This window comes from Anser brachyrhynchus (genome assembly GCF_964034855.1).
Source record: "Anser brachyrhynchus genome assembly, chromosome: 3".
In the NCBI taxonomy this organism is placed as follows: domain Eukaryota; kingdom Metazoa; phylum Chordata; class Aves; order Anseriformes; family Anatidae; genus Anser; species Anser brachyrhynchus.
Genome location: NC_137696.1, coordinates 49,920,044 through 49,934,326, shown reverse-complemented (window position 1 = coordinate 49,934,326; position 14,283 = coordinate 49,920,044). Strand labels below are relative to the sequence as shown.

General features: G+C 36.4%; 1 protein-coding gene across 6 annotated transcripts in view; it reads left to right on the top strand.

The window, feature by feature from the left end:
• The window catches only part of SMOC2 (SPARC related modular calcium binding 2), a 147,455-nt gene that overhangs the window by 52,697 nt on the left and 80,475 nt on the right, over positions 1 to 14,283 (top strand). For all 6 annotated transcript variants that reach the window (XM_080585234.1, XM_080585233.1, XM_080585232.1 and 3 more), the window contains exons 3-4: positions 7,308 to 7,414; positions 8,499 to 8,598. In XM_080585234.1, the coding sequence (XP_080441360.1) occupies positions 7,308 to 7,414; positions 8,499 to 8,598 (207 nt within the window). The remainder of the gene's footprint in view (positions 1 to 7,307; positions 7,415 to 8,498; positions 8,599 to 14,283) is intronic.

The following is a 14,283-nucleotide window of genomic DNA, read 5'->3' as shown; positions in this document are numbered from 1 at the left end:
GTGGTATCAGTACTTTTTTTTTTTTTTCCCAAATAAACCCTTTCCTCGGGAAAAAAAAATGTTATAGGGCAGATTTTTATCACAAAATACTTTTAGCTAGGAGCTGTCTCCTCCTTTTCCAGACCTATTTTCTCACTGTGAATACTGCATTTAATCTGTAGGATGACTGCAAGTTTCCAGACTGCACTGCTGGCAGTCCTGCTAATACAAACCCTGTTCAACTCTAACCTCACTGTAGCTTGTTTCTGAGCCTTCATTTATGCTGTGTATCAAGCTACTGTAGTGAAGTGTTATTTCAAGAAAAAATACTCAGCATCTTGGTGAACAAAATGTATCTACACAGAGAAGATATGATTTATGTGGTCACTGAAAGCAGGAGGAGATGGCTTCTGATACTGCTTTCTAGGAGGTATTTAAATGGGGTGGATAAAGTTTTAAGTATGTGTGGAATATTTTTGTGGAATATCCTTTGCTTTTTTATATGTGTCTACTGGCACATGGAAAATAAGACAAAAAGCGCTGAAATATTATCCAAAATTTGCTGGAGGTGGAATTTATCTCTTATAAAAATACTCAATTTTTTCTTGATTATATTTCTCAAAACGGAATGTGCCAAAACCAGACTGCACAGAAAAAAAGCATAAAAGAGCATTCTTGGGCATAAAAAGGGTATGCTTTTAGAACAAAAAATGCAAAGTCATATATTTTTTTTCATTTTGTGAATGTTTACTTTTTCTGATCATGTAATTTCAATTTAATTTTCTGTTAAAATATAAAATTAAATAAATATAAAATGAAAATCTTAAAACAAGTGAAGTAGAAACAAGTAGTGCTAAAGCAATAGTACTGCACTGAAGATTTGAAACCAGAAATAGTTGCAAGTCTCAGATTTTCAATGCAAGAATTATAAATTGGCCCATATTAGGGTTATCGAAAGTATTTATCAAGTCAGCGTTCTGTTCAGAAAGCCTAGTCTGGCCTTTGGTATGTAAAATATCAGAAAGCTGTAGCTTCAGTTTTTATTGCAAATATTTGATTCAGTTCTAGTCAGAGTGTATCTCTCCAAATGTGACTGTTAGCAAATCAGGAGAAATATTATTGTGCTGAGAAGATTTCCAGCACGGCATTCCTTATTTTATCCTAAAGCTTAGCCATCTGAATCGCTGGGCAGTTGGAAAATTAATTAAAAAAAAAAAAAAAGTCAACAAAAATGCTACACTGCTTGCCTGCCACTGTTGGATGCCAATAGAGGAGAGTGCAGGCCAAGATTGCTTTGCTGTTTTGTTTGAATCCAGAATGCAGCAATAAAAATAAATAGTGAAAGAGTCAGCTAGCCCTCGTCACAAGGCAAGTCTTTTTTTTTTATGGCTGTGTCAGGCTACATGTCTGTGCTGACATCTTTTCCAACCCAAGAGGCTAATAATCTCTGCATCTTTGTAACTGAAACTTTGAGCACATATAGCTTGTTATGTTTCCAATCACTAGAGATTACTGCTATTTATATGCTTTGTTAATACAGGCATGATCAGTTCTTTGGAATATGCATTGATTTAAGTCAAATATTGTAGAAAATTTTCATGTTATGTTTGTGCCATAGAAACCAAACTGTGCTCTGAATAAAAAAAAAATGGTGCTAAATGAAATACAAATTAAGGTTATTTGACTTTTATTCTATCTCTACCAATTAGCAAAAGGTTATAGTGGGAAAGAAATGTGGTAGAAAAAAGCTCGTTAATTGTTAGGACAATCCAGTAAAGTGCTCAGCTGAATAGCTAACTTTAAACAGCTTGACACCGTGTATTTCTAAATTTAAGTATGTGTATAGGTATTCTGGCATAATGGAGGGGCAGTAAGGGAAGCCTATGGAGATCAAGAGATATTTGAAATTATTAGTGCCTAAACTAGGTCTGTTTGTTCAAATCTATGTGACTTTAGAAAAGCTTTCTCTATACCATAGGAACAGCTAAGTATATGTGGAAAGCCCTCAGGGAAACATTTTCTTCAAACAATTAACTTTAACCACTTCATAAGTAGTTTTAACAAAGTAGTAAATGTTTCTGAACTGTTCAGTGGCATATTCAAGCTATAATAAAATAACTAAATAAAATGTAGAGTGTATTTTATGCATAAATACATAACAAACCTGTGTCACACACAGTAATCTCTTTGAAAGTATGTGATGTCTGCTTCAGTGTTTTGCAATTGGGAAAGGTACTTTTATTCTTACTGAAATATATAGGAAACCAAGAAATACTGGATGAGCTAAATCAAAATCTTTGCTGGAGATTTATCTATCCTTCTGGCAAGCTGTTTACTTTTCCATGAGAGAATCTGTGTTAGATCTCCCTATGGAGCCCCAAAGTTGCTGTAAATTCAGTTGTATTAAATGTTACTTTAGAGATGGTGTTTACATCCTTGATGATTTTGTGTCATTGTTTTAAAGATAAACTTCTACTCTGCAGTAATAAACTTCTCTCTATGTGATACATTATTCAAGGGTTAGCCAGTAGAGTTGAAATTGAGGGATTGTATTTATTTATTCATTTATTTATTGAAGCTTAGCGTTTTAGGTGCTATACTGTTGGAAATTAAACATAAAATTAGATAGGTTCCAAGTCAATCTTGTGCTGCTTGTAATGCTAATTCTGTTTTCAGAATTTCCCTGGTACTACAATTTTGGATCACCTTTAGTGTTATTTCAGAAAGTCCTATGTTCCTAGCCCTGATGTACACCAGAATCTGGTTTTGGATGCTGCAGCTGCCTACTGATGCCACTTCTGAGATGAAAACTTTCTGTCAGCCCTGTTTGTCAGCTAATAATGTCCAAAAGAGCTAATTTAAAGTAACCTCATACATCTTCATGCTCAGTTTCTATGCCAGGAGATTTTTTTTTTTTTTCCAGCAAGCTTCTGAGATGTAAAGACCTATGTACATGGAGGTAACAGGATAAAGTCTCACTAACTTAGCCATTAACATAATTCAAAATTACAGTTGGGCATACATATCTGCAAAATTAGTTTTTCCCCTTGTCTGAATATAGGCAAATAATGTCTCATTTCAGCAGGCTTTTTACAGGTCTTAGAACCTGTCTCTTCACCATGTCATACACCGCATTCCTGCTTGAGCCTGCTGGCTTCAATATTAATTCTTACACTAGGGAAATAAATAAAGGATCGGGGGAATTCTACCATTAGATGATTCCAAAAGTTTAAACAAAAACATATTTAAAGAGAAAAATGTTTTCTTTTTCATTCTCTATTTTTTTTGGAGGTAGAAATCCATTATAACAACAATGAAATGAGTCTTTCTTGTTCCAATGGTGCACAGCATTGCCCAGTGCTTGTCATCCTTCCAACACCTTGCAGACTCAGAGACCCCGCTGCTCTCAGGTTGTTTGTCACCAGTGTGATGCCATTTACTTGGAAAGAGTTCAGCCTGCTTTGGCCAGGTTCCATGATGACCAAAACCAAAGTTGTGGGCTGGTTAATCGGCACAGATGTACCAAGTAACCCCCTCACCTTTCATTCTTGGTCTTTATTTCAAAGCAGATCAGAGTCCATCCTGTTCTGAATTATTCCACTTCTAGATAAAGAGGGAAGTTGAATCTCTATGTGAGAGACTGCACTGGGATCCCCATAGATGTCAGTATTCCTATAAGCCTCCTTCTGACAAGCCACTTCTGCCTATCCTACTACTTTGATATGCTTATGAGTCATTTTCATTATTACTTGCGAGAGGGGCACAGAGGGGATCTTCAACAAGAACTGGCCGGATGCACTCATAGGACTTTGCACAGTGAGTCCTGGATTTGGCTTTGCTGAAAGAGTGTGAGCAATGGCCAAGTGGCAGTTTAGTTTCCCTGTGGATTAGGGTCTCATGCCTCACTGACTTTTGCCTTTTAGGATCTGCAAGATCTCCCAACATCTGTCTTGTCTGATGCTTTGATGTGAGCTCATGTTTCATTTTTACTTCTGGTCACAGCAAAAATTATTTTCTTGTCCTTTTTTCACCTGTTATTTTACATAAATGTCTAACCCTTAAGTGTCTTGAATTTTTCCTTTCCATTGGAAAATTTTGGTTGAAATCAGAAAATATTGCAACAAGGACAGAAAATCAGATAATCAGATGCTGTAATCTTGCAAATGTATCATCAAAATAACTATCATGACTTCTGGCTTCAGTAATATTTTATTTGAAATGAATTTAGCTCCTCTGAATTAATAACCTAATGTTCATTAATATTCTGAGAAAAAATATTTTATATGTCTTTTTATTTTGACAACCCTATTACATTTCTTCTGTCAGGTTTGGACTGCATCTCCATGTCTCATATATATTCCCCTATGGTAATTCCTTGGTGAAATAAAAAAGCAGAATTGGGAATAATATTTTGGCTAGACACAATTTCAGATGCTTAGCTTGATAAGAGAGCTTCCTCCTGGGTTTATTTTTGGGTATTTTGAAGCATAGTAATGCCCAACAGCTTTAAAATGTTTCCATGGTTTCCAACACAACACAAGACTTCAAACCTGAATTTTATATTCCCCTAAATTTGGTCATTGTTGATTTTAAAGCATATTAGATCATCCACAAATAGGAGGGTTTCAGAACATCGAGCTGTTTAGAAACAAGTGGTGGACAGTTTTGGAGAACTTCTCTTTTGCCTTGGCATGTTTTTAGGATAATTCATATATTGGAGATAATTTACAACCCTGATGGTACTATTGCAGAGACCTTATGTGATGGAATTTATATCACTTTTCCTTTCAGACATTTAAACCACATGTCATTCTAGAAAAACGAGGACAGAGGTCCAACAAAGAAGTGATTTATTTTCAGTTAAAATACTAGCTACATTAAAACCACATGTTATTAAGTACTGTATGACCGAACCATGCTCAGAATAAGGCTTACAACACCAAAGCTTGCTTACAATGTTTCTTTTCCTTTTTTTTTTTAATTTTTTTTTCTTTTCTACCACAAACTTTGCCAGTGCATGCATTAACAGATATTACCTGAGCTGCACTGTACTTTGACTATAATTTTTTCCTTGATGAAACAAGTTGTTGAAATACCAGAGAACAAATTAATTGACTTCCTTATTATTTTTCTCACATTTCTAGATGGTTGAACATTTATGTCTGTTTTAGGTGACAGTATATCACTGTGATTCTCTCTCCTGAAACCACATAATATGATTAAGATCAATTAAGACTGAAACTTAATTTTTCAGAGTGAAACAACTTGTACTTTGGGCACTTTACCAACATGAACTGTATAACTCTCATAACACTCCTGAGAGATAAATAAAATCTTACTTTACAGAAGAATAAACTAATCCACAGAAGTAATGCACACAAGTCCAAGACCAGAAGGGAAAACAATAGGAACATTAGAATTAAGGGGCCTCAGTTCTGTGTTCAGGGTACAGATACTGAGGACTAGTTTCTGTCCATAATGTTACACTTTCCAACCAGATTGTCTAGCACACGAAGGGATTTTTTTTTTTTGTGTGTGTTAAAGTTGCCAGATGAGTTGTCCAAAACTTGTTGGAGATGACTAGTGAAGGGTTGAAGGATTCATCCTGTAAAAGGGATTTTTGCAGTTGCACCAGGCTTCTGTGCTGGCTCTATGCAGGCATGGCTAGATGATGCTAACACAGGAAGGGTGCTTGAGGGAAAAGAAACTTAGCTGTTTCACCTGTATGTGACAGAGTAACTCCTGGGGAATGCTAGATTACAAAATGATGTCAAGATACACTGGTATCTAATCGGGAAATGGAAAATGTTGTTTCCTCGTTGTTCAGATTCTGTTTAATGTGCAATTTGCATGCACTAGAAAACCTTTCCTGTCACTTTCCAGGAATTCTACAGACATTCACTAATTAACACAATGCCTGTGTCTCATAGGTAATTGCTGGGCACTTTTCCTCCTAGAAGGGAACTGGCCAGTTACTGTCAAACAATCTTTAAACAAAGTAGAGATCAGAAACAGTAAATTTCTCAGTTTGTATGCTTGAGATCATTCTAATTCAGATGTTACAATCACATCTTGAAATCATTAATACTTCCTTAAGCTTGTCTGGTATTCTCATTTGTCTTGAAATTGCCTAGCTCAAGCAGATGCTGAAGTATTGACTCTGCATCAGCAACATGCTAATATTTGTAGTGGCTTTAGACAATAAAAGGTACAAAAGCTTATGTTATGTGTCTTTTCTCAGCCTTTGGTTGCCTAATTGAAATATAATATCTGTATTAGACAATATAGCATTTTAGACAATAGAAACTACTGAATTAAAGCTGGCTAATTTACTGCCTTGTCTTGGATGGAGACCAGTACCGGGTAATGAAGGAGATGGCGCAATGAACCACACAGTGGACAAAAAAGGCCTGTGTGGTAGGCTGGCTTGACTAGTGCCAAGTCTAAATCATAAGCTGTTACAATAAATTTTAGCACAATATGAATTATGTCCAAAATTATTATTGAATCACCTGCCCAACAAGCCTCTATGTTGTACAGTATGTGTTTGTTTGTTTGTTAATTACCAGCCTTGTAAGCACATCTATAGTCAGTTAGTTACCACTGAGCTCACTGCCTAACTGAAGTAAATGGTGTGTAAACTCACAGTAGGAAATACGTGGTACCTATACTCCTGCTGCCTGCTTTGTGTTTCCCAAAGCATTGGAAAGTTGGTCTTACTGCTGATGCCACCTGCACTGGAACAATAAGGTGAGGCCTGAAGTGGCAGCTATTGTGTTAAATTGTTTGAAGAAGCCTTTTTTTTTTTTTTTTTTTTTTTTCTTTTTTTTTTTTTTGGCTTTCTGCCCTTCTGGCAGCAGAGGGAGCAGCAAAGTCGTCTCTCCAGGCATCTCTCCATCTCATCTCCTAGTTCTGTCCTTCTGTTCCATGCTTCACTCTTGCCTTTGAGGTGGCAAAATTTCAGTTTTGTTTACTTTGCTTGGCAGCTGAGCACATTTGGGCAAACCAAAAGGACTCATAGGCTAGACAGGCAGTCAAAGGTTGGAGGAAGATGATTATACTAGTGATTGACTTATGATATGCAGTAAATGTTGTTATGTTAGGTGAATTAAGACAATATTGCCACTAAATTGTTGTCTTCCACTGGTTTTGTTTCTTTGTTTCCTAGAAATAATGCAACTAATGTTAAATTTTCCCTGATTATAATTCCAGTTCTCTTTACATGGGCCTCAGAGCCTTCTTCCTTTCTCCCTCTCCCTCCTTAGGTTATTGTTTATCTTTTCTTTACATTGCATCATCCAACTGACTTGTCTTCTCCCTTTCTCTAGATGTTTCCAGATGTGTGGCTGAAAGGAAGTACACCCAAGAACAAGCTCGAAAGGAATTTCAACAAGTGTTTATTCCAGAATGCAATGATGATGGCACATATAGTCAGGTTGAAAATTTTTAATTCAGTATCTTGCACGTCTGTAAAATTAGAATGCGTGTGTTTCAAATATAATGAAATGTGATTTCAAAATGAAATGTAATTTGTACTAACAATGATGTTAAAAAATAGAAAGAAAATTCATGTTTTGTGCCAGCTGAGTCCTTGTTCTTTTTTTTCAGAGTTGGCCAGCAAAAGAGCCAAACATTACTGTTGTTCATGTGATACACTCCCTATTCTTCTAGGCTGAGGCAGCTGAGTCATTCTTGTAGCCCCCTGAATACTCATCAGATGGTAAAATGTTTGGAATTTCTGATCTATTGCTGATCTAAACCAGAAATCTTGTGACCAGAGTCCATATCTTAAGGCTAATAGCATGAATCATACAGGATTCTTCCCTATCCTCAGCTGAATTTCTGCACAAGTATATCGTCTGAGGCTAATTAGGTTAGTTTATAGAATTCAGAAGGGGCACAGCTAGGTGGTTACCCTGTGATGTATATTCTGGTCAAGGTTGCCTTCTGCTGCCACTGTACTGCAATTCAGTTGTGGAGTTGTGCAGAAGACCATCCTTCTTGTTTTAAGAGGGAAGTGATATTGGCTCTCAGGACATATAATGCAATTGATTTCTAAGAGGAATTCCAAGAGTTTCCTTTCTGACAGCTTGGGATATGAATAATGCTGGCAGAAGCATTCTGTCCTGCACTTTCAGTGGGTGGAACAATATGTTCTCTGTGTGGAAAAAAACTCAAGATTGCTTGCTTCATGAATAGTTTGTGTGTCCCTTGAGGAATTTTGTTGTGAGGTTTTCATAACACCTGCACCTCACTCTCCTGAAACAGGATATAAACAACTGGATATTTCAATAGTTTTCTCTTCCATTGGATTCTGAAGGACCTACCTCACTTTGCTTGAAAGAAGCTCTTCATAATGCTAAAAAATCATGTGTATGATGGAGATTAAGGTCCATTATGGTTTGTCATTCTAGGTTTTGCCAATATAGTTTGCTGGACACAGTACTCATGTCATGAATGCTGCAGGATAATAGACATATGTCTGACAGACTGCACGCGGTTCATGTCATTTCTGACAGGTTCAGTGCCACAGTTACACTGGATACTGCTGGTGTGTCACTCCCAATGGTCGTCCTATCAGTGGAACTGCCGTGGCCCACAAAACTCCCCGGTGCCCGGGTAAGATTTGTTCAGCTGACTGGGTTATGACATTGTCTTATGAATATTAGAGTTTAGTTGGGGCATCTGAGTAGACTTAAGGAAAAAAAAAATCTTCGCCAGATATGTTGTTCAGCACAGGAACAGGTGCTTGTGGAAGCAGTGGACTCTCCCTCCTTGGGGATTTGCAAAATTCAACTGCACAAAAGTTGGTCTAGCTTTTAAGCTAGCCCTGCTTGAGTTCTTCTGAGGCCACTGCCAACCTAAATCTTTCTGTAATTCTATGATCCGTCTACTTTATTTGTATTATTATCTAGCTACTGAAATGTTTTTCTGCAGTGGTTATTTGTATGATAGTTATGATTCACTGTGTGAAACCATGCAACTGACTTGCAGAGGCAGTTCTTTATGTTGCAACTCTCATGTAAACTCATTGCAGAGTTTCAGAAATTCCAGAGGGCTTTGCCTTTTTGATTTTTTAAGTATTTGGCATATAGAAACAAAACAAAACAAAAAAACACTCCCAATCAAAAATATTGATACTGACTTGTAACATAGTCCAGTGAAAGAACTCCCACAGCAACTCTCATGATTGGCCAAATCCAGAGAAGAAATAAAAATGAAACAAAGCACTAAGAACATAATGGAATAATTGTCTCTAGAAATTAATTGGCAAATCAAACTCACTTGTCTTTCATTAGCAGGACAATTACTAGCTTCAATGTTTTTCAGGAATTTGCTTTTGACCTTATTTCATTTACGTTGATAATAAAGATGATGAATCCCCAGTGTATGGACAGTTGCCGGGATGGCTGTTCACCTTGCTTGAAGCTGGCATAATTGCACCCTTTTGACAGAAATAGCTCTAAAAATTACTTGAGCTGTATGTATTGCATTTCTGCTTGTGCTGCAGCACCATTCTCTGTCAGAGAGTAGAAAGAATAACTTAAAACTTAAAAAAAAAAAGCTAACTGTAATATAAATGAAGCTGAAAGAAGTGATTAAGATCTTTGAGGGAATTCACCAGGTCTGATCTACTCCCATTGTTTGAACACAGTAATGAAATTTTTAAAAAGTACATGGAGGAGGGAAAATACCACTATGAAAGTTTCAACAAAGATTATAAAAAGTTAATTCATTTTTAAGGTCTGTCTTGTTTAAGTGATTTGCAGAATCTTCCATGCATGTTCCCTGTAGGTGAACTTTAGCCAGAAAGAATAATTTTCTGACTAATCCATTTGATCCAGTCTGAAAAGTCTCTCTGGCATGACAGTGAATTGTGAAAATTAACATAAATATTCAAAAGGTTTAAAATACATTAAAGCATGCATTTGTTTCAATATAATTACTGTTCATAACTTGAGCATGTCTTTATAAGACACAGGTTAGGATAGTATTTATGTGTTCCAATATACTATTGATTTGTGGTGGTTTTGAATGTCCTTAGCTAGGGCTTCTCTTAAAGTGTGCTCTCATTTCTTCGTAGAATCATAGAATGATTTGTTTTGGAAGGGACCTTAAAGATCATGTAGTACCACCTCCTTTATCATGGGCAGGGTTGCCACCCTCAAGACCAGGTTGCCCAGGGCCCCATCCAGCCTGGCCTTGAACACCTCCGGGGATGGGGCATTCACAGCTTCTCTGGGCTTCTTCTACAATATCAATGTGTGTCAAAGCTTTGTAGCTTCCTTTTCTTTTCTTCCACTGACATCAGTGAAAAAAGGGCTATGCTTATGCTGAAATTTCAACAATTGTTTGGCAGCTGTGTCACAACATGTGTCATTATTGTTGGCTCAAAATTTTGCTGATTAAGTTACTGTATATTCGCTTTTTTTTTTTTTTGGTAATATCAAGGAGAAGCTGCAATGTAGTTCCAGTTTAGTTAATAGATTGATGTGAGAGTTATCCTATATCTACAGGAATCGAACCCCAGTTTCTCTCAAATGTCTTCATGTGCCTAGTAGATAAACTGCCAGATTGCTTCAGCTTATTTTGGAGGACTGGGAAGGGAAGTTAGTTTTCTAGAAATGCTAAGGAGAAGGTCATAGTAGCATTCAACTTCTGTCTAGTAGTTCTGAGGTCAATAGACTGTTCCAGGGTCCAGGTGAGTATGTAGTCTTATTCTGCTCCATGGAAAATCATGGGTAATTTTCCAGTTGTTCTTAGATCCTTTGGGACTGTCTCTGCAGATTTCCTACCCTGCTTGTATCACTGCTTGTATGTTTCACTGCTGACCACTTCTCCTTTGTCCCTCAGGAAAGAAGTCCAGCTACAGCAGAGTTCAGAAATAGATTTGAGGTGCTAGGGGATTTTTCAGTAGTGGTAGCTAAGAGCTCAGTCATGAAGAGTCTGGAGAATCTCATTCAGCAGAGAAGGCAGCTACAGATATTCCAGAAAGTTATGTGGTATAATAAGGCAAAAATTTGCTCTTACGTTGTAGACTGAAAGCCTCAAGCACACCTGCATCCCTCTTCCATTTCCCAGAATATGTTCAAAATTGCCATCTGTTTTTTTTTTCTTTTTTTTTTTCCCAGAAGGACTGTTGATGTTTTCCAGATCACTTTTGATCCCCTTTTATACTTACTCTTTAGTTCCACCATGCACAGAAATTATGGTCAAAATATTCGTGGGTATACTGAAGCTGAGTAGATGTACTCCTGTCTTAACTAGTGTTTCAGGGATGCCATTACTTCCAACACTATAGTTCCTACTCAGTCTGATTGTGTGGTTACTTGCCTCTTTGCAGGCACTGTCTTGTTTCTTGATACCACAGGCAGATCTCTTGCAGCAGTGGTATCCTGACAGCATCACATTTATGCATTTTCACTTCTGTGTATTCTGCAGGCATGATGCTGCAACTATTTCAAAGACATTTATGCATATTTCTCAGTTTGAATGTATCGAACCTTTTTTCTCTCAGGATCACTTTTTTGATCTTTTCCCTTTAGATTAGGATGTACACAGACAATCAAGATGATTGTAGAATCAATTGTGAACATTCATTTGGAAAGATTTTCTCACAGGAAATGTGATTCTGTACAGTGTGTGAAAAGATCTCTTTTTAATGAAAATGTTCGGTGATTCTTTTCAATTCCAGGTTAGTTATGCAGTAATGTCAGATATGGTTTGAATACAAATATGAACAACTGTGCAGTTCTTAAATTATGGGATAATATCTTGCATTTCATTTCTCCAAATAGAACCACCTTTGGCTTTGGTGAATATCTGTATATAGGAAAGAAGAGCATGGCAGCCTGGAAAAACTTGGATTTTAATAGAGGAAATACAAAATAAAATTTAGGTCAGGCAGTTTCCAATTCCATTTACTATCCATGATTGTGATATTGGATAAAAATTCAAACAATGAATGTCTAATTTTATTTAACTGTTAATATTGGTTAGCTGCATAAAAGTTATCTTAGGTCCTGGGATAGAAAAGTATTGCATGCATATTTTTTTTTAAGTATCTACAGGATGTGTTTGAAATTTTGTTCTCATTCTACTGTTCCAGTTGCTCTTATCGAAGATGTCTTTTATGCTAGAGACAAAATGTATGGAAGGATGAAGGCTATAATGGCATTAAAAAGGCAGGACTCTCCAACTGATTCATGTAAAACCTTCACTTGAGCTACTACATCTTTACCTGAAAAGCTCCTCTTCCATCCTGTCCAGTTATTCCCACACCAACACTTGGTTCTGCTAAAAAACACATGATAAATCTCAAAATGCCATTCCACTCCATGGAAATAATCTCCACTGCTGCAGGAACAGTGGTGAGGAGAGTAAATCAAACACATTCCCATGAGAGCATTAAAAAGAAAGCTCCTTAAAAATGATGAATGTCCTCCAATCCTTTCACTAAAGAACACCAGACATAAAAAAAGACATTTTTACAACTCCCTGTGTCTGTTATCAGCACTGCAGGGAACTGCAGAAATTCCATAGGCACAGAGTCCTGGGAAATGGGGCAGAAATTGAGAAGCAGGTGTTAAATTGTCACTGGAAAATACAGTGTTTTCCTACTGTGGGGTTTTTACGACATATTAACTCTTCTGGACTTCTGCCAGTAGGATTGCAGAGGTATGACCACATGTTTTATTGTTCTGTGAGGTAGTTTTGCTACTTCATATTTAAAATGCCATTATCTTCTTTTAAGGCCCAGATCAAGTATCTTTAAAAATTCAGGACTCTTCCTGTCTGTATAATATTATCATCAGATAATATGATGAAAATTAATATATTGGGGAAGGCAATGAACTTTTTAGTTTGTATTGTATTGTTTTTGTTAGTTGGGAAAATTATCCATCCTTGAGTTATCTAGTTCTTTGTCCCCATATGTAGTATTTTCTCTATACATACACAGTTAGATGTACAGGTATGTAAAATGTAGAGCAGCATGAGAAATGTACTTTCCTGTTTCCTGCTATTTGCATTAAGTGATAACATATCAAGTATTTGTTAGCAGGAGATGAGGAAATCATTATGTAAGCTAAATAAGTAGTCATTCACTTTCTCTTTTTCTCTCTTAAAGCCCAGTCACATATGATCAGAACTCTAGAAAATGTATATGCTAAAATCACAAACCAATCACAAATTTTACATTCCATGGAAGATTTATTGTGCCTCAGAAATTGTATGACTGAAACTGGGCTGAATTTTGGGTTTTGCAATAAACTGAGGCATGAATATTTCTGCAATTTCTTTAAGAAAAAGAATCATCACAATCATTAGTGGATCAATTGTTAAGCAAATGGAGGGGGTGATCATGCACAAGCCAGACTGGTACTAACTTCTCGATAAAATAGTGCTACTGAGTCTAATACGCCTCCTTTCCCTCTCCCCTTCCTTAAACGTATTTTTATGGTGATTTGGTTGTTTACAATGTACTGAAAACTTGGAAGCTGATTGTATTGCCTTTTACAAAAGTTAGATGTTGCTAGTTCTATTTCTTGCCTGGCTGAAAATGTGAATGTTTGTTGTGAGTATTGAAGACATAATTTCCTTGAAATTTGCAAATGCAACTCCTATCACCTCACAGTACTTCAAGCTCAAATACATTCAGAAAATGGCAGAAAAATATTAATATAAGCTCAATAACCTCTCCACCTCCAACTTAGAACAAAGATAGTTTTTGACATATAAATTGAAAATTCCAAGTGAAAAAAATGTGAAGTGTGCAGATTTCCCTTTTTAGGAAGTTCTGTGAATATTGCTGTTAACTTCCTAAGACTACAAAAATTGTTGCCCACTGAACCTAATTTTCCTAATGTTCTAATTTCATAATGAAACTAATTTCACTATGATAAAGTTAGCATTTGTGAATGCCACTATCTTCCTCCATCCATCATCTTTCCTTCAAAATTTAGGGTAAATAAAAGTAAAACAGGAAAAAAAATCAAATCTGGTGTTGAATTTACATAGAGACAGAACACTGTTCTCAAAGTGAGGCTTTACTCATCACTCTGTTGTGCAAAGGGGCTATTGGTAGGGGTTCATCACATACACCCCACCCATGCCAAGATTCATTTGTACTCACAAATTGTAAATCATTTTAGTGTGTATGAGAGTGAGATATAAAATCTCAAGAGATTTTGTAATTGTACTCCTGTACATAAAAATTAAATTGAGAAACTACAGAGTTAATTGCAACTGGATGAAATCTGAGGAAAGAATAGATTGCTGATCTTTAGTGTAATTAGAAAAAAA